Consider the following 21,877-nt stretch of genomic DNA (forward strand, 5'->3'; position numbering starts at 1 on the left):
GTAAGTTATATTAGCATGAGAACCCTTTGGCTTTAATCTGTATTCATAAGTATTCACTTAGACAATTCATGTTATCTGATTCAAAGAAAGTAAAAAAAATTGTGCCCAAAAAAACAGACGTGTCACAAATTTGATAAAATTTTAAATAATAAATAATTAAATATTTATTTATGTCAGAACTTGTATATTTTAAATATAATTGTGATAAATGTATTTACAGTTTATAAAAATCCTAAAAGCTGACAAGTTCAGAGTACTCATATTTTTATTAAAACTGTTTTCATCAACATTTTTAGGTAAACCACCTTTTTTTAAACAAACTTTTTAATTAAAGAATATTTATAAATTACAATTAATACAAACTTAAAAGTTTACATTTCATTTTATTTAATATTTAAGTAATTAAAATGACAGTTTACCATATTTTTTGTATACTGTACTTAAAACTACTTTTAACCATTTAATTTGTGTTCACATGTCACAGAAACAGATTATGTGACATGTAAAATTAAAACTAGTTTAAAGGGACACTCTACCTTTTTTGAAAATATGCTCATTTTCCAGCTCCCCTAGAGTTAAACATTTGATTGTTACCGTTTTGGAATTAATTCAGCTGATCTCCAGGTCTGACGCTAGCACTTTTAGCATAGCTTAGCATAATCCATTGAATCTGATAGACCATTAGCATCGCACTAAAAAATAACCAAAGAGTTTTGATATTTTTTATATTTAAAACTTGACTCTTCTGTAGTTATATCGTGTACCGACAGAAAATTTAAAGTTGCGATTTTCTAGGCCGATATGGCTAGGAGCTATACTCTCATTTTAGCGTAATAATCAAGGACAAGTAACATGGCTCCAGCAGGCGCAAGGATATAGCGCAGAGCCCGAAAATAGTCCCCATTTATTTTGTAATAAATAACATGTTTGAGTTAGCCAAGATCTTTTACTGATTTTATTTGAGTTTGTTGAACTCAAAATGGTGAAATCGTTGTACACACATAAAACCTTTAAAGTTTATTGAACTTTTGGTTTGAGTACAGTTCAGGTTTACAGTGTATAAAATTCCCACGACCCGTTCCCATTTTCCCATAAATATGGGCTTGATTTCAAGAGATCCCACATGCTGATAAAATACCACGTATACCATAAGTTCACTGCACTGTACACTCAAAAAAAAAATGAAATGTTGGGTTTAATTAAAAATATTATGTCATCAGGTTCCACGCAATTTGTTCAAGTAATCTCAACAAACAATTATTTTGTTAATTTTACAAAAGAAGATTAAGTAAACTTAACAAACCTTATTAGAGTCAACAGTAATCACAACATGAAATGATTAAAGGAATAGTCTACTAATTTTCAATATTAAAATATGTTATTACCTTAACTAAGAATTGTTGATACATCCCTCTATCATCTGTGTGCGTGCACGTAAGCGCTGGAGCGCGCTGCGACGCTTCGATAGCATTTAGCTTAGCCCCATTCATTCAATGGTACCAATCAGAGATAAAGTTAGAAGTGACCAAACACATCAACGTTTTTCCTATTTAAGACGAGTAGTTATACGAGCAAGTTTGGTGGTACAAAATAAAATGTAGCGCTTTTCTAAGCGGATTTAAAAGAGGAACTATATTGTATGGCGTAATAGCACTTTTGGGAGTACTTGGACTCGGCGCAGTAACACCCTCCCTCTCCCATTATGAGAGTGAGAAGGGGAGCGGACTTTTCAGGCGAGTTGAAGTACTCCCAAAAGTGCTATTAGGCCATAAAATATAGTTCATCTTTTAAATCCGCTTAGAAAAGCGCTACGTTTTATTTTGTACCACCAAACTTGCTCGTATAACTACTCGTCTTAAATAGGAAAAACGTTGATGTGTTTGGTCACTTCTAACTTTATCTCTAAATGGTAGCATTGAATGAATGGGGCTAAGCTAAATGTTATCGAAGTGTCGCAGCGCGCTCCAGCGCTTACGTGCACGCACACAGATGATAGAGGGATGTATCAACAATTCTTAGTTAAGGTAATAAAATATTTTAATATTGAAAATGAGTAGACTATTCCTTTAAGTAAAATTGGCAAAAGTGAAAGATAATTTTTTGAGTGTAAGTCACTTTGATAAAAGTTGATCAATTGAACACATTTAAAAATATAAACAATGGATATCTTTATACTCAAAAGGTTTGTGACACACATCTCACAAGAGAGGGCCTTTATCTAAGAGAGAAGTGTGTTGAAATATATAGGGTAGAAGTGAAACCACGTTATGTAATTCACATAGGGAGATGAACATTAGCATGTGAACACCGCAGGACGTGTGATGCAAACTCTATTGCATTTAATCCAAATCTGCAGTGACCACTGTGTAGACCCCGACATTTATTTCGTGCAAAAGTACACACTGTACTGTACACATTAAGGCCTCGGGGTCATTCCATAAAACTGTAAAATAATCCAAAAAATGGGGGCTTTTTTGACAGATCTGATCCATCAAGTAAAACTGGCAATCATCAGTTTGCTTCCGTGCTTATAAACAACGATTTGACACTTTCAGAAAAATGAAAATCAAAAAATGTCAATCAAAGTCAAGTGGTCCCAAGCTTTCACTGGGTCAGAATATGTACAGATATTTAGGTACATACATGCATCTCTGAGGTACTAATATGCACTCTTTAGGTGCAAATGTGTACTTTTTGCCCCAGTGACAGCTAGGGACCATTTTTCTAGCACAGCTGGTAGAGCGTTGGTTGTGGGTTCGATCTCATGGAGCACGCATCCTGATAAAATATATAGCTTGAATTCACTGCAAGTCATTTTGGATATGTAATGCATTATAAACCTAAAAGAAAACTGAATGCACGGGCAGTCTTGTGATTCAAAAAATCCTAAATTCATAAGAACACGTTCGATACGGTCAAGGCCAAATTGTGCCATTTAAAGAGGAGGTACAGTGAGACATTGTTTCTGGGAAGTTGAAGATCCTCTAGTGAATGAAAGGTTCAGTGAATGCGGGGTGGCACGCGTGGCGTCGGGTTGCGGATCAGTTGTGGTCACCAACTGCTATGGTCCAACTGTGCCAACTCTCTTCCCTACATGGTCAAGAGGAACTGATGTCGTCTTCAATGTTCCGCTGATACAGGGCCCCCCTGGCATCTGTGAGTCGTTTTTACACCCGGTGGTACACTCTTTCTCGGTATGATCTAAATATGGGTGTACTACGGTAATGCCCTTTCTCGTTCTGCCTATCTTGTTTCGCTCCACTACACAAATCAAGTTCTCTGCTTGATCTTAAGTCATCCCTCTCCCTCTCTCTCCATAGACTGGCTTTTCCCTTAAACACTTTACTATCTAGAATTCCTAGAAATATCCTGATGGGAACCTTCTAGGAAGAGATCCAAATCAGATCCTCCCCTTTACATTCCTTCGGAACACTCATGTGGGTGCCATCTGAACTTCACAGAAGGAGATTTAAACTTTGCATGCGTGTGAAAGCTACACTTGAAATTACCTTAAATTGAAAGGGTTAATGACCCCTGTGGTAAAACCTTATAGGAATGCTGTACATTCTGGTGTCCCATGACCCGATGTATAAGCCCAATGTACTTTTGTGAGACAAAACTATATATGCACCATAAAAATAATCTATGGCTTGAAAACTTTTATTTAACAACATTTATAATTTTTTTTTAAATAACCTAGCATTTTTGTTTAATATTTGTGGGGCATTGTTGTAAACAATAAGGAATAAGGAAGATTGGGAATTGCTTTATCAAGCAGCGATGACCTTGATTTGAACTGTCTGCTGTAAGTGCATACGTGAAAGCCGTGAGGAATTTTATATTAGGACATAGTTTAGGTTTTGTCTTAGGAACCCTCTCGGATGGAGTTTTCCTATACTAACATAAACAGATGTTTCTTATAGAGACTGAAGGCCTGGTCTGTCTGTGTGTGCATCTGTTTTTCATTCTAATACTGAGCTCCTTCTGTTCTTTTAGTTGTCTTAGTGGATGGATGGATGAATGTGTGTGTGTGTGGTTGTGTGTGCAATGACATTTTAAATCTTCGCACGAGCCTTGTGGCTTGCGTGTATACTTTAAACAAATCAATGATTTATTGCGAGTTCTGTTTTTTTATGAAATTTGGGCACTTTGTGTGACGATCAGTACTAAGTCGGACATTTCAAGGGCTGGTTTGATAGCAAAATCCTTGCAGTGCACTAAAATATTTGGTCCTTGGTCCATCTTGAAATTTAGCCAGCCTTAATTTGGCATCACAAACATCATACATTTTGAATGAACCTTTTATTAAAATTGATTTTACACATAAACACAATACAGATAAAGGGATAGTTCACCAAAAAATTAAAATTCTGTCATTTACTCGCCCTCAAGTTGTTTAAAATCTATAAAAATGTCTTTGTCTGCTGAACACAAAAAAAATAGTAAGCAAGGAGATCTGGGGCACCATTCACTTCCATTGTAGGAAAAATAGTACTATGGAAGTGAATGGTGCCCCTGATCTGTTTGGTTACAAGCATTTTTCATAATATCTTCTGTGTTCAGAAGAACAAAGAAATCCATACCGCTTCGAAACAACCTGAGGGCGAGTAAACGGCAGAATTCCCATTTTTGGGTAAACTATCCCTTTAAGTGAACAACAACCTATACTAATATACACTCACAGTGCAGTGTAAAACTGCCGAATAATCTCAATCCTAAACTTTATCTCCATACTGAAATTCCTGATAGGCAGAAAGTAATTCATCTTTTATGAATTGTTAAAGTATTGTTATCTGGCAGATCACAAGCTTAGGGTGAACTATCCCTTTAACATTAAAAATCAATATTCAGCTGAAATGAATAAAAACATTTATCAAAGTATTTTTCTTTGTTTTGCAAATAGTCGCGGGATGTTTTATCTTTTACATGCTGGAAAATGAGCAGTGTCCCAATCCGCTTGTTAAGTCTGACATCACACGCCACAACTTCCGGCTATAAACGCTCCATCAGATGCCTTAAAGGGCGAGTCCACCCAAAAATATTTTTAACAAAGCACATCAGGGGCACCATTGATATCCATAATAAAAAAAAAGAATAATATGGATGTCAATGGTGCCCCAGATCATTTTTCTAAATATCTTCATTTGTGTTAAGCACACAAAGACATTTATAGAAGTCTGAAACAACTTGAGTTTGAGTAAATGATGACAAAATTTTCAGTTTTCGGTGAACTATGCCTTTAAACGAATTATACTAATATACACTCACAGTGTAGAGTAAAACTGCCGAATAATCTCGATCCTGATCTTTATCTCCATACTGAAATTCCTGATAGACAGAAAGTAATTAATATTTTATGAATTGTGTCTGGGACATCACAAGCTTTGGGTAAACTTTCTCTTTAATGTTTAAAATCAATGTTCAACTGAAATGAATGAAAAATTGATTTTTCATAAAAAAAAATGTTTTGCAAATTTTTGCGGGATGTTTTATCTTTTTCTCGCTGGAAAATGAGCAGTGTCCCAATCCGCTTGTTAAGTCTGACATCACACGCCACAACTTCCGGCTATAAACGCTCCATCAGATGCCTTCAAGGGATAGTCCACCCAAAAATGAAAATTTTGTGATTTTTTACTCAGCCTCAAATTGTTCCAGACTCGTCTAAATGTCTTTGTTCTGCTGAACACAAACATATTTGTCACAAAGCACATCAGGGGCACCATTGACATCCATAAAAGAATACTATGGATGTCAATCTCTTTAAGCTAATTTTACTAATATACACTCACTCTGCAGTGTAAAATTGCCGAATAATCTCTATCCTAATCTTTATCTCCATACTGAAATTCCTGATAGACAGAAAGTAATTAATCTTTTATAAATTGTTAAAGTATTGTAGTCTGGGATGTCACAAGCTTTGTGTGAATTATCCCTTTAACATTTAAAATGAATATTCAGCTGAAATGTTGCATGAATACATAACAGATTAATCAAAGTATTTTTTATTTGCCAGTTGTTGCGGGATGTTTTACTTTTACTCGCTGGAAAACGAGCAGTGTCCCGATCCGCTTGTAAAGTCTGACACACACGCCACCACTTCCGGCTATAAATGCTCCATCAGATGCCTTAAAGGGATAGTCCACCCAAAAATGAAAATTTTGTGATTTTTTACTCAGTCTCAAATTGTTCCAGACTTGTCTAAATGTCTTTGTTCTGCTGAACACAAACATATTTGTCACAAAGCACATCAGGGGCACCATTGACATCCATAGTAGGAAAAATAATACTATGGATGTCAATGGTGCCCCAGATCATTTTTCTAAATATCTTCATTTGTGTTGAGCACACAAAGACATTTATACAAGTCTGAAACAACTTGAGGATGAGTAAATGATGACAACATTTTCATTTTTGGGTAAACTATCCCTACTAATACACCTACAGAATAATCTCATATCTAATCTTTATCTCCATACTGAAATCCCTGATAGCCAGAAAGCTATTAATCTTTTATGAATTGTTAAAGTATTGTTGTCTGGGACATCACGAGCTTGGAGAATGTAGTGTATACCTCAGCAAGTTTATAAAAATATATCTTAAATGTGTGATATGAATAAGCATTGCTCTTGCGCTTATAGTTTCATATGAAGTGAGTGGAGGCTTGGACCCGGAAATGGTATTCTTGTCACAACTTAACAAGTACATGAGCCAGGGTCTTTACCAGTGCACAAAACTGTGTATATACTGATTCATGACTCACTCAGGGACCTGACAGAAACACAGTGTTACTACTGCTCTGACTCAGGTTTAGATATTCAAATAAGCAACTTACACTTAAGTAATACTTGGGCACTTTCTGCATCATAGACAACAAAAAGATTTATCATTCAAAATGGTATTAGTATTGTATCATTTTGGGATTTAGATTCAGTCATAGTTTATGAAAAGCATTTCTGAGTGCCCTGCACAAAGAAAGCATTGCATAAGTAACGTTCATAGCTGTATATCGGCTGATTCATCCCCATTTGAGGGGCCCATGGCAAAAACTCTTTAACTGTTAGTGGTATGTGGTCAAATTGACAGTGAATTAAAAGCAGAAGTGAAACCTGCCACGACAGAAAGAGTAACAGTAAACGGTGTCCGCTTCTTTAAAATTCATCAATGAACACTTTCAGTTTTACTCTACTCTATTTTTTTAACCCCATTAGGTTTATGCATGAATTAAACTTGGTTAAAACTATGGAGGCAGGGGCATAGTTTCTAGAGATGGTGGGTTTTAATTTAAACTAGCAATTACATTTGGCAAACGCTTTCATCCGAAGTAACTTAAAGTTCATTACAACAAAATACATTTGATCAGTACACTGTAAAAAGTTGGATCAACTTCAAATATTACTTCAATTGGTAACACCTACACAATGTAAGTTTTTCAACATAAAATTTTAGAAACAGCTTAAACACTGTAAAAAAACTTTGCTGCCTTAACATTTTTTGTTAAATCAATTAAGATTTACAAGTCATGTCAACAAAGATGAGTTGTCACAACTTATAAAATATAGTTGAGAAAAGTCAACTTAATTTTATAAGTTATAACAACTCACCTGTAGTTATAACAACTCATCTCTAGTCAAGATAAATAATAGCAAGTTGAAATTACTTGTAGATCCGAGTTGATTCGGCAAGGTATTTTAAGGCAGCAAAGTATTTTTTACAGTGTAGGTGTTAACAATTGAAGTAATTTTTTAAGTTGATCAAACTTTTCACTTTTTACAGTGTATGTGTGTTCCTGGGATCGAACCCACAATGTTTTGCACTGTTAATGCAATGCTCTACCATTGAGCTACACACTGTAAAAAAGATTTGTTGGTTCAACTTGAAAAAGTAAGTGTTCATGCTGCCTTAAAATTTTAAGGTAATTCAGTTAAAAAATACTAGTTAGTAAAAATATTATTAGTTAAAAATAATATTAAACTAATATTTTTAAGTTGAATTAACTCAAAATAAGGTAGCACGAACACTTTCTTTACAGAACTCCTGAATTACAAAACTAAATTAATCAAAACTAGTAATTACAAAGCCCCAATATTTATATAACCATTATTGAAAACACATGTACAGTTGGCACTTCAACTACACAAATGTTTAAACCAAATCTATACACTTGTATGAAGATAAATTTGCTTCTTCATCTTACTTATATCTTTGGGTGATTTAATGGATCTTTATGAAACAATGTGGTTTAAAGGGACGCTCCACTTTTTAAAAAAATGTGCTCATTTTCCAGCTCTTCTGGAGTTGAACACTTGATTTTTACCTTTTTGGGGTCCATTTAGCCGATTTCTGGGTCTGGCGGTTGCACTTTTAGCATAGCTTAGCATAATCCATTGAATCTGATTAGACCATTAGCATCACGCTAAAAAGTAACCAAAGAGTTTCAATATTTTTCCTATTTAAAACTTGAATCTTCAGTTACATAGTAGTTACATCGTGTACTAAGACCGACAGAAAATTAAAAGTTGTGATTTTCTAGGCTGATATGGCTAGGAACTACTTAGGCAGTGCCCGAAAATAGTCCCCTGCTATTGAAAGTTACCAAGGGGACTCTTTTCGGGTGCTATGTGATATCATTGCGCCTGCTGCACCCAAGGTACGGCAGCAAAGTCCTTGACTATTATGCGAGAATAAGATATAGTTCATAGCCATATCGGCCTAGAAAATCGTAACTTTTAATTTTCCGTCGGTCTTAGTACACGATGTAACTACAGAAGAGTCAAGTTTCAAACGGGAAAAATAACAAAACCGTTTGGTAATTTTTAAGCGCAATGCTAATGGTCTAATCAGATTCAATAGATTATGCGAAGCCACGCCAAAAGCGCTAGCGCCAGACCCGGAGATCGGCCGAATGAACCCCAAACCGAGATAGCCCAGATGTTCAACTCCAGAGCCGGAAAACTAGCATATTTTCAAAAAAAGTTTCTTTAAACAGCCCACACTGTAAAAGATGGCCCATTTTTGTTAAATCAACATATGAAGTGTTTCGTTGCAAAACGAGATAACCACCGTTTTTTTAATTGTTCAGAAATCTTGTTTTTTTGGTTGTGCATTCCAGTTAATTTCAATGCAACTGCAGTTGGTTTGTTTTGATTTAAACCTTCATAACTTAAAAAATACAGCTAAGTAGCACCATAAAACAAAATAATAACATGATAACATAATAATAAACATGTTTTGACAAAAATGTTAAAAAATGGATTTATCTCGTTTTGCAACGAAACTCTTCATATATTTTGTGTTACTTTAATTTAACAAATTAAGTTAAATCATTTCAACTTGTTTTTATAAGTTATGTCAACTTTTTAAGTCAAAACTAAAAAACAGTAACTGGAATTGACTTGCAAAACCAAGTTGTTTTAACTTCATGCTGCATTTTACAGAGTTAGAAAATAAACTTTAAAAAGTACAAGTTCATCTCATGTAAAAGACTTGTCTTAGTCATAAACATTTATTCATTCATTTCGATGCTTTTATCCAAAGAGTGAGCATTCAGATGAAATGTTCAACTAAAAACTTTTCAAACTTTTTACATATATGCCCCAAGACTCCTTATGTTGAAATGATTGACTTGTTTTATCGTTTTAGTTTAGAAACCTATAAAAGAGTGACTTCTGTGCACTCTTTGATGTTTAAATATATCTTACAGTCCTGTCTAAAGAAGAAGTTAACCACCTTAAATGGACACAAATTGGTCACAAACAAAGATGAGTAAATATCAATATGGGGGTACACTATGAATTTCTTTCTTTCATTGAAGCATCAGTTACAGTCTGTGACTATAAAGATATGTTAAAGCATCAACAAATGATCTTCATTAGGACCCCTGTGATAAAGAGAGCAAGTTCTCAGTTTAAAGGAGTTCCTATCACCAAATTACAGGCGACCATCCAACACATACCCAACCCCCCGACACATACCAAACACTTCTAAAGAAACTTGTGGCTGCTTACGTAGCAACGTGCAATTGCCTGCTGAGAACATTGTGAGGTGTCTTATCTCCCTCGTCCCCCTGCCCCGCACCCCTCACTAAAGACGACAATATTATCAGGGTGAACAGTAAAACCACGACATGCCATTGTGAATCTCTCTTACAACACCTTGTGGTAGATCTGACGTGGGGAGTCCGGCCTGAGTCAGCGAGGTTACAGGTCGAACGTTCTTGGGAACATCTATGAAAAGATGGCGCCTATTTTAAACCAATGGTTTGGTGCAGACTTGTGTCACCCCTGGGTCAGGCTCTGGAAAAGATGACACATTTTTAGTTTCACCTTAACTTTTTGATGTTATCTCATCAAAATAAGCATGCATATTGAAATTAGGAAAAATTTACACGGAAACGTCTCTATCTTCTACCTTTGTGTCTTTAAAAATAGACTGTACTTATTCTGTAAGCACCACCTTGATCACACAACGTACCTCATCAGTTTTTTTCACCTGCCGATGACAGCGTGTGAATATATCCTTTGTGCACCTTATGCTTATCTTGCCGTGTACATCCGTCCCACCATGTTTTTCTATTTCATACAGTCCTGATAAGAAAGAAAAATCAATCGACGTGTTTACGTTGTCACATTTCTTTAAGCAGTCCTGATTAGTTCATCTTACAAACAATGATATACTTTGTTTGATGATTTGAATTGCCAACATGTAGCTTGACAGCATGTGGGAGTTATTCGAAAGATAACTAGAAGCAATATGTATGACTGATGCGGGACATTTAAACACAGTACTTGAATCCAGAATGCTTCCCTTTGAGTTTAATAAGCACACATTGGCACCACAGACCACATCAAAGCCGGTCTAAATGCTAACTTTGTCTTGCCAGTAAAAAGTGTAATAATGAAAAAGATGTACACATATATTTTTCTACTTTCCTACATCCAAACAATGTCCCATTTTTCCCATGCATTACAACAACAACGGTCTTTGTACACTGTGTGGTTTTCATTAAATTGCTTTTCTAGGGTTAAACAAAAACAAATACGAAATAGATTGTAGATCAAAGTGCAAATGCCAGACTAGATCCATTAACACACTGTGAAATTTATTTTGCTGCCTTTATAAGTCATTTCAACTTAGTGGTGAGTTCCTGTAACTATACAATTTAGTTGCAATTGCTTAACTTATTTTTAGTGCTGGGCAAAGATTAATCGCGATTAATCGCATACAAAATAAAAGTGATTTTTTGCATAATATATGTGCGTGTACTGTGTCTAATTATTATGTATATTTAACCACAAACACACACATTCATATATTCATTTCAGAATTTTTTTATTTATATATCCTTTTTTTAATTTATATTTAATAACGATTATATAAAAATATAAATAAATATATATAAACATGTAAATATATTTATACATAATAATTAGACACAGCACACACTCATATATTATACCAATGACCACTTTTATTTTGTATGCGATTAATCGCGATTAATCTTTGCCCAGCACTACTTATTTTGTATTGTATTTGTATGTATTTTAGACACAAACTATACGGTGCAATGGCAGGGATGCACCCAACACAGCACTGCTTGTAAGGGAAGTGTTTCAATGCTGTCTGGAGTTCACTGGGACTTGGCACACTTATTCATTGTCCTCTAGATGGCACACTAACATTATCTTCCTCATGAATGCATATACATAATAGGCTGAATTTTATTATTCTTACTATTATTTTAGATGAAATATAGCATGCACCCCCGTTATCACTACACTGAGCATACTTGAGAGTGTTATAACCTCTTTGTTGCATACTCAGGTTGGGCTTCTGCCCATATGTTCAATTCACACGAGACTCATAAATCACTCTTGTCACCTGAGGACATTGCATGGGGGTTCACCTCGATCTGCACGTGTTGAGCAGGATACATGTCTTTTGTTACGTAATAACAGTAAATATATCTTTCCTATTAGCTTAGCCTATTTTTTATAAAAGCTAGTCACTAAGCAAACATGGAGTGTATTCATACGTTGTATAAGCAGTTTGTGTTTTATGTATTTTGGTGACGTGCCAGATCATCACTTTAAACTTTGCATGTGAGGGGTGTGTATTTAAGAACATTATGTCCTTATACGTATATTACTCGCCAAAACAGACCACGGGACAACGTGATCTCGGTTTCTTTCTCTTTTTTATAGACGTGCACTCTCGCGATCGCGAGGCAGAGAGACTGCACCCGGCATTTGTGAACTCACACACGTGTGCGAGCCAGAACCCGCCTTAGTTTTCTTGGAATTTGCCGGTTCATTGAGTGCAAGATCACTCCGCCGGGCACTAGGTCAGACCTACTTTGTGTTTATTTAACATCGGGTTCTCGGTCGCTTTTCCGTGCGAGATTAAACGAAACAACCAGGTGCGAACTATATTTAGGCGTCATTACGATACCGGTTTGCATTCAATGTTTGTCGAATGAGTTTTGGCGCGAGTTTGCTCAAGTGGAAGGACACGGCAGCGCGTCGGTCTTTAAAATTAAATGGTCTCCGTTCGCCGGTCGCCACACCCACCGCCTTCTTCTGTCCGCGTGGGCGCTGTCATGCCGCAACGAGGATTTGCGGTTTTTGAACGTTTTTTGAATTAAATTTTACTAAACGATCTCTTTTGAGCGAAGTTTAGACATTTGCCTGCTGTTTTCCCGACGCGTTTTCTGAAGAAAGGTTTTGAAGATGTCTTTCTTTGCTCTCGCGCATGTGGTCTCTCATACCGGCTTCAGCCAGATGATACTAACTTACCACGTGAACCTCTCGCATGCTTTTGCAGGGTGTGCATTACTTTAAACGTAAATAAATGAGTTATTTAATGCAATTGGACGTTGCTTTAATGTAATTAAATACACGTTTTAGGTCATTTTCATGACTTTAATGATTTTTTTTAATTAAATATGCTTTAAAATTGTGTTTTTCGATTCACATAGATTTGACTTTACTATACTGTTAAACATTTCCCCTTTTTTATTTTTTGCTTTATTGATATTATAAGTAAGGGCGTTGTTCGTATCCTTCAGATATTACTGCATCTTCTCGACATTGACATACTTTGCTCGTTTACGATTACTTGGTCTACTTAACTTTAACGTGCAAGTTGCTTTTTCCACATCGCAAATCTTTTGGAAACTTGCACGGAATGAAACCCTCGTACCGGCCGGGTCTTTCCAGCTGTTCGGTGATGTCGCTGTGCGCTCATGACTCCGCCCACAGTGGGCGGGGTAACCATTGTAAACACGTTTAAATAGGTCGTGCTTGCCGGGAAACTTTACAAATCGGCAGTGCTTAAGATAAACACCTCGCAGGCCGTTAGAAACGAGCTCAACCGTAGCCGGATATTATTTGGATAACACTGCTTGTGATTTTAAAGGACTTTGTGCTGCTTTCCCGTCAGGTTTTGAAGATGTTGCAAGGCTGCTCCCCATCCCACGATTGGCTCTGCGAGTCGGAACCGCTGCTGTTTGACGACGAGTTTTGTCAGAGTCTCATGAAAGATTTGCAGTCCATCCCCACGCCGCCACAGTCTCCTCCGATGAAGCCCGGACTCGGGAAGCCTCTGTCGTCCGTGGATCAGTTGGAGTTGGTATCTGAACTGTTGATGGAGGACAGCGACTTTCTCCATTTGGACTGGACTTGTGGTTTTACTACACCGGCGGACGATACGCTCGCGCAGGACTGTCTATGGCCCTCCGGCGGAGATAAACATATCGAGGACAAACTTTGCGCGGTACTCTCCACGAGTCCCTTGCTCTCCGATATTGACACTCAGATTTTTGCCGAGATCGCCGGCTCTACGCTGGATTGCCACAACGTGGCGCTCGCCTGCCAAGCTTTGGAGAGCGGCGATTTACCTTTGGATAGTGAGGAACAAATCGAGTCCACATCCGATTATGGTTCACTTTCCACCGGAGGAGAATCATCTACTAGCGATTCTGGTGAGTCTATTTTTTTATTGTTGCATTATTTATTCATTAAGCAAACGCTTTAAACTTTACAAAACCTGCACGCATTGGCGTTTTATTTTTGGCGCATGCATAGCATGCAATAGTAAACTTGCTTTAACTACGTACACTGTAGTTTAATACTTAATATTTTGTGTTGCACAGAGGAGGAAATTGACGTCGTGACCGTCAGGCGATCCAGCACGTTAACGCGCTCGCAACACCAGCAGCAGCTGGACGACACCAGGCGCGAGCAGCAGCGCGCACTCAAGCGCCATCATTTTGAAATTCAACAGCAGCACAACTACGCCGCCCCTCGTCCCGCTTCGCCGCCTCCGGCACCGCCCTCTCCTCCTCTCAAACGCACCCGTGCACTCGGAGACTCCCAGCGGAGCGCGCACAGCTCGGGGCGCTCCCGGAACTTCGCGTCACGGCAGGGGGTGGACACGGAAGATGATGAGGAGAGGCGGAGGTCTCACAACGTGATGGAGAGGCAAAGGCGCAACGAGTTGAAGAACTGCTTTGTGAGACTTCGAGACAACGTCCCGGAACTGTCCAGTAACGACAAAGCATCAAAGGTTGTGATTTTAAAGATTGCTAAAGAAAGCATCAGGAATCTGGAAGCAGAGAGCCAGAAACTGAATCAGAAAAAAAACAAACTTCGAGAGAGGCAAGAACAGTTAAGAGCCAAACTTGAAAAGCTCAAAAGGCTTTGAGCTGTTTCGGACTAAATTTGGGTCGTCTTGCACCCAGCAGACCTGAGGACTGTGATGGTAAAGTGATGTGTACTAACAAATCAACACTTGTTGACTGACTTTAAAGAAAAATACCTCAATACCCGTGAGGAGAGTTTGGAAATCTGCTAAGTTCTGTTTAAAAACACGCATGGTCAATGCAAGAAACGTTCTCGGCGTAGTAACTTTCTATGCCAGTATGTTCATGAGTCTTAATGTTTCATATACTGTATGTTTAAATGTTAACTCATTGCCAGTTAAAAGTATAGTTATCTGTAAATTATCATCACACGTTCACCTTGTGTCTTTGACGTACACCATTATTGTAACATTTTGGCTGGATCCAAAGGATGGTAAACATAAGGGGTTGATTGTAATTTGCACCCGATTAAATTTTCAAGACAAAAGTTTGCATTCGATGTTCAAACTGGAAATCTAAGCGTATTGGATATCCCGCATAGCTTGTTGTGGTTTGGAGTTTAGGGGGAGTATTTGTACTTGAATCACACTCTGTTTTCGATTCCACGTGTCTTTAACTGTGTTCGTTGTCAATTATTGTATGTTCCTTTTTGTTTTTTTTGTCTACCTCTACCAACCAGGAAGTGACCTGGCTATTTTATTGCCTTCATAATGGCAAGTGTACAGATTTATTTTTCTCGGTATATTTCATGTAAATACAACCTGTTAATTATGTATCATAAATTATTTAGGCTTTTTCTTGGTTTATTTGCAGGTTTTTGGAAAAAAAAGTTCTGTTCTTTCTCATCTGCACTTTGTTTTATAAAGTAATAAAGAATGGGCAACATAACACGCTTGTTTGGACGTTTTTATTGATACCTATATAAATCATTTATCTTATCAGGATATGAAACTCTTGTGGGAGATTTGAAGGTGTGGCTTTCAAACGGGTCAAATTTCTGGCACCGGCTAAACCTTTGAAGATCAGGAATGTTTGAGCTGGTTAAATTCGGGTCAAGGTAACGGGCTGGTTATCATCTATTGACCTGATTGCGAGTAGATAATCATAGCACTAACCCTCCCCACACACACATTTTAAATGCACATCATTAAATGTGTTTCATCAGATCTTAATATCTGGTTAACCTAATTTTGAAACCAGGTAGTGGAGATTTCGTGTATAACATGAAGTGTGAACCACTTTAGTGTGATCTTGTAAGAATTACTCTCACATGGTTTAACGTATCATGTCTTCCCCATCCAAGAAACACTTAAAAAAACTAAGCGTCATAGCTGCAGGGTAAATTCTTTCAGATTACATCATTTGCATATCAGAACGAATATTTGCAAGTCAAATTCTTACCTGTTATTATTCAAATTTCGATGATATCAGAATCTGTGGTTATGTGTTTGATTAACTGGCAATATATATTATAGACAGATAACAGGTCTTGTTTTTTTATTGTGCATTCCAATTAATATTAATCAAACTGCAGTTGGTTTGTTTTAAGCTTTCATAACTAAAAAAAAAAATACAACAATAAAACATGATAACATAATAATAGTTATGTGATAATAAATAGTTATCTGCTTTTGGAACCAAATTCCAAATTCTTCATATACACTGTGAGAAAAATGGCCCCTAGCTGTCACTGGGGCGGTACCCTTACAAAAGTACGCCCTTGCACTTTAAAAGTTAATATTAGTACCTCACAGGTTCTAAAGAGTACATATTAGGAACTTTTAAATTGGTAACAGCTAGGAACCATTTTTGACAACCATCATTTAGTGCAATATATATATACACTTGTCAACTTTTGAAGTGGATCAAATTTTTCCTAAAAGTTGTCTTAAAACCAATACCTAATTCCCATTCGTGCACTCTAAAAATGGCATGACCCATAATGGGTAAATATTGAACAAAATACGTGCTGGGTTAAAAATTGACCCAATGCTGGGTTATTATACCCCATGGTTGCATAACATTAACCCAACATTGGGTCAGTTTCAACTCAGCATGTGTTCTGTCCAATATTTATCCATTATGGGTCAAAAATAACCCAGACATTTTAAGGGTGTGGCCACAAAACCAATTATAAGAGACATATTTTGAAGTTGCGATTTTATAAATAAAAGCTTTCCATTGATGTATGGTTTGTTAGGATATGACAATATTTGGTACGTGAAACTATTTGACATCTGAAATCTGAGGGTGCAAAAATATTAAAATATTCAAAAAAATCGCCTTTAAAGTTGTCCAAATTTAGTCCTTAACAACACATATTACTAATGATAAATACCTTTTGATATATATACAGAAATTTGCAACACCTTTGTGTTCTTTACTTGGTTATTTTTGGAATTAAAAAAATCACATTGTATTGTTGTCTATTGCTACAAATATACCCATGCAAATTATAGGTTTGTGGTCCAGGTATAGATGTATAGATGACCCCTATCAGCCAAAGTTTGCAGCAAGAGTCTCCGTCACATTGTCTCCTTTCATCCTTTGTTCTGTTGTACTATTGGGTCTTGGTTGCTTTGGTGCGAATGAAATCGAGACTTGTCTCCTGACAATCCACCACATTCAGACTTTAATATGTAAATGTCCTGTCATCTAAACAACTGGCCACAGAAAGTTTTGAAGTTCTCTAGACGTGGAGGTGCTAAAGGGACGGGTGAGCCAAACAAGACCATTAAAAATTTGATTTTAAAAAGAGATTACAATCTATTTGAAAAACTCCTAATTATTAGTTTCGTGTTTCAATCACGCCACTCTTTATTTCTTAAGAATTTATGGCTGAAACATTTCTTCCCTTAAGTATAAATCTCTTGCAAACGGCAGATTTGTCAAATGTTTTATTGAAACCACTAAGGCCAGGCTAATAAATTTCATTCGGTGTATGTTGTAATGTTCAAATCAGACAGCGTAACATCTGTGAGAGAGTTGAACACACATACACGTCAGTGCACGTTGAGCTCGTACCCTCAGGCCGTCCTTTAGGAAGTAAGGAACGGTCATGACAAGGATTCCAGAGATTCAAAAGCTCACGTTTAACTGCAAGCCTTCAGCAACACAGCGAAACACCTCAGATCCCGAATGATAAATAGAGAGATATGCATCTATTTACTTTAACCTGAGATTTATCACAACAGCCTTTCTTTGAAAACTGTTGCGTCCGTTAAAACTTTTCAAAGTCTTGGGAAAACAGTTTCTTTGTGAAACTTCGAAACTTTGGAAAAGTTCGCTTTGATCTCGAGTATCACATTCCAGATCCTGTCTGACCGTGTTAATGAAATGCCAAATATTTCAAAAAGCCCCAAAATCCTGCAATACGTTGTACGTCTGTCACTACACGGGTCAAGTTTGGCATTTTCTCTAATGCGTGTGAAGTCGGTTTATCAGCGTTTTGTGGTTTTAAGTGCAGTGGGGTTTCTGCCTGTTGGTCTGATGTGGATTGACGCTGTTGTGTTTGCCGTCATGACACAATAGTGTCGGACCATATGTTCCCTCGCAGGAAGGTGACAACAGACAAGCGCCATGTTTGCATTGGGAATGTCTCCGCATTTCGGTTCCGTTAAGACATAAAAGTAGATTTTTTGGGGGGGACGATACGTTTCAAACAAAAACTTTTTATGCATTTTGTTTGATTTTACAACAATGGTGTAGAAAACCTTTAAAAACGAGTTTCAATGTACAAGTAAACTATGGTGATTCTCACGAAATCCAGTGTCCATTCTCACGAAATCCGTGTCCAGCATCAGATTTAAAAAAAAAAAAAAAAAAAATTGCACATATAAGATCTGCACAAGATAAGGTCTGAACTTACTATAACCATTATTTTTAGAGGATTTAAAACACATTTCCTATGAAATTATTTACATTTTTAGATTATCATTATAAAATATTATCATTACCGCAACATGATATTACATTAAATATATGCATTTACAAACTCATGTTTCGGTAATGAGAACTAAAAAGTTGTCTAGGTACTATGACAAACAAAATTTCAACTTTTATCTGGAGAGAAAAAATAAGAACTGCCTACCTGGTAGCCATCTTGAGTGTCACAGTCAAAAATGTCCAACAAATTCTTTTTGAAAATGTTAGTTCCTTGAGGGCTTACACAATGATTGAAAATTGCGGAGGATGAGAAAATGTTTCTTGGACACATTTATATTCCTTATTATTGTCTCTACATCTCCAATGGTCATCAAATACCACATGTTTCTTTACTGTAAATGTTTATAATATAACATGCACTGAAGCTTTTTATTTTTTTAGATTTTTTAATTATAAATATTTCCATGTCAAAGAACCCAAATCCAGTCACGGACATGTTGCGGTAATGAAAATTTTCCCTTTAAACGTGGAAAAAACAACAAAATTGGTTTGAGATGTTTGTAACTGTATGCTTCTTATTTTGATACTCTTACTTTGCATTTACTTTTTTATCAAAATATTTCATGACATCTCATAAGTCTAATTTCGCGAGAATCACCCACTAATGTTTCTTTGTAAAATGCCAAATCTGTAAAAACGGTGACGTCATGGACATGCATATTATGTGTTCAGTCTACAGGCACGCGTGACGCCTTGACAATCAAAACAAAAATTAAATGCACCATACGTGCCATTTTTCCCATGCTATTTCTGGAAGTCGCATTTTGTCTGCCGCATACGTCATCGAGGTTTAAATTTTCAGGTTCTATTTTAGAAAACCAACTGTTACATTTCAAAAAAAGAATAAAACTATAATGATTTTATGTCTTAAGAGAAATAAATCTTAATTTTAAAAAGTTTTTAACTGAAATGTGAGTACCTTAATGACGTATAGCAGTCGACAAAATGCAACTTCCGGAGGACGCACCCCAAATCCAAAGTTTACAAAAGTTTGCCGCTTTATATTTCAGGATCACTTGTAATACTAAACCTACCTCATTGTTTGTCCAAACAAAACTGCTTGATCGTTTTGTTAACGCTCTCGTGTGTACGTGACATTTTTCAAAAGCGCAAAGAAAAAAGTTTTTCTATTTTTTTACTAAATCGTTGGATATACATAGCTGCTTTGTTCACCACAATTCATGCCATAATGAATCCCAACCCTAAACAGATCTCACACCTGTCCTTAATGCTCAACATCGTATAACGCTCACAACGACAATATCATGGGGTAAATTCTTAGGGAATGCATAAATACTATATTTCTTAAAATATACAGTAATCACAATCCATTCAACTTTATGCACTTGGCAAATGCATGTTTTTACCAGTGAATGCAAGAATTTACCCCATGATATTGTCGTTGTGAGGGTTATGCAATGTTGAGCATAAAGGACAGGTGTGAGATCTGTTTAGGGTTGGGATTCACCCTCAGGACTGTGTTGGAGGAGGACAGTCTTGGATTTGTTTGTGGATCTGGGAATGTATTTCAGGGACAGTTGCGGATGAATGCGCGTGTGTGCGCGTCAGGCCGTGATTTATTATGACAAACCATGCCGAAACCACGCAATTCCAAAGCACATCTTCCTTGCCCTACAACCGGCATTAAAAAAAGCACAGCTGTACTAAAAATGTCCAAAAACATCTTGAAATGTCTTTAAACTAACCTGCATCAACATGCCATTTTTTAAGAACTTCAGCCAGACTTGAAAATCAGCAACAACGCCTTTAATTTCGGGTTGTTGCTTGCAAAAATCATATATCTTATGAGCCACCTTTATGGCGTTTTTATGATGTTTTCATCCATTTTGGAGCTAGCGAGTATACTCTCAGAAAAAACATGTACAGAAGTTGTCACTGTGACATTACTTTTTAATAAGGTCCTAATATGTAACATTTTGAGGTACCAATATGCACCTTTTAGGTACATAAGCATACATAAGTAACACCCCAGTGACCACTTTTGTACTTTCTTGTACCTTAATTTCTGAGAAGTAGTCACAGAATAGCAAGTATAATGCCTCTGATCCTATTAATAGTTTTCATTTTAAGAATTGATCAATGGGAGAGCGACAGGACTCACATCATAATCCACTATATTTTCACTTTCATCACGAATGACTTAGCTGATAAAATGAATGCCGTACTATCATCCAAAGTGCAGATGGCCATATATTTAATTATTTCCATGTATTTAATCTAAATGTTTATGATATGGGCTATTCGGTGTGTCACTGATTTTGCATCGAGTCAATGTAGCAAAGCATAGCAATTAATCTTATCAACTCACAATCCACTAAACCTCATTGTCTAAACGATTAGAGATTTCAAAGAATTACCTTCACTTCCCTGCATACTAAACTTAATACAAAGCAGCTTTATCTTAATTCCAATCTGTGTACACAATGAAATACTCTCAAGCCTGCAAGGAAGTAGTTAATTTATATTGTAATTATGATCTCGTGGTATTTTGTAACTATTTTATGAGGTGACTAATTTGAATGAATTCGTAGAATGTTGGATTATTTACAAACCGTTGAAGGGACGAACACCACCTGTTGGGTTGCTGGGTTGTTGCAACCCATTGTTGGGCCAAATATAAACATTTTCTGCATTAATTTAACAAAACACTGGGTTAAAAATAACCCAGCATTTTTTTGTTTGATGTTAGGTTTAGGATTTGACTTTCTTTGGTTTTTCCTAACAATCATTTTTTTGTTTTACGTCATGCGAATTTGTATAAAATAGCCACCCATAAATTAGTTAAATGCCTTCCTGTGTGATCGGGTCGGACGAGACAATCTCATGGCAATTTGTACGTATTTTACGAGGTAGCTAATTCGTATACGACCACATTCGTACATTTTGTACGATTTGTTTCGCCATTGTGACATTTAGGTTTCACTATTGTCTTTTTCTAATAATCGTACGTTTTTGTACGATTCACTTTGTACGAATTAGCCAACTGGACAATTCATTTAAAGCCAAAATTGTATTACACTTAAGGCCACTTTTTGCATATTGTATTGTATTGTATTGTATTGTATGCGCAACGCCAGATTATTGAAACCCTGTGCACACTGTACGCATATGTCACTCATGCACATACAGGAGAATGTAGTATGTAGTTCATGAGATGCATTACATTTTGACGCAATTTGAACATCTGTTTAAATGAACGAGTCAAATAAACGTTACTTTGCAAGGCTGTACGTTCGACTGTGCGCGTGCATTTGCATGCACATAAGAACTGAC

The 21,877-nt window shown here is 36.6% G+C and overlaps 1 protein-coding gene across 2 annotated transcripts; it reads left to right on the plus strand.

Moving 5' to 3' along the window:
• The first annotated feature begins 12,222 nt into the window (after positions 1-12,222).
• Positions 12,223-15,526, plus strand: mych (myelocytomatosis oncogene homolog). 2 transcript variants are annotated; one of them, XM_055212224.2, is made up of 3 exons: positions 12,223-12,340; positions 13,438-13,978; positions 14,150-15,526. In XM_055212224.2, exons 2-3 carry the CDS (start codon positions 13,447-13,449, stop codon positions 14,698-14,700), a joined length of 1,083 nt encoding a protein of 360 aa, XP_055068199.1. In that variant the 5' UTR covers positions 12,223-12,340; positions 13,438-13,446; the 3' UTR covers positions 14,701-15,526. The 2 variants fall into 2 exon arrangements, with proteins under 2 accessions (XP_055068199.1, XP_055068198.1); XM_055212223.2 differs by lacking the exon at positions 12,223-12,340 and adding an exon at positions 12,422-12,716.
• The last annotated feature ends 6,351 nt before the right edge of the window (positions 15,527-21,877 follow it).

This window comes from Misgurnus anguillicaudatus, chromosome 8 (assembly GCF_027580225.2).
Source record: "Misgurnus anguillicaudatus chromosome 8, ASM2758022v2, whole genome shotgun sequence".
Lineage (NCBI taxonomy): Eukaryota > Metazoa > Chordata > Actinopteri > Cypriniformes > Cobitidae > Misgurnus > Misgurnus anguillicaudatus.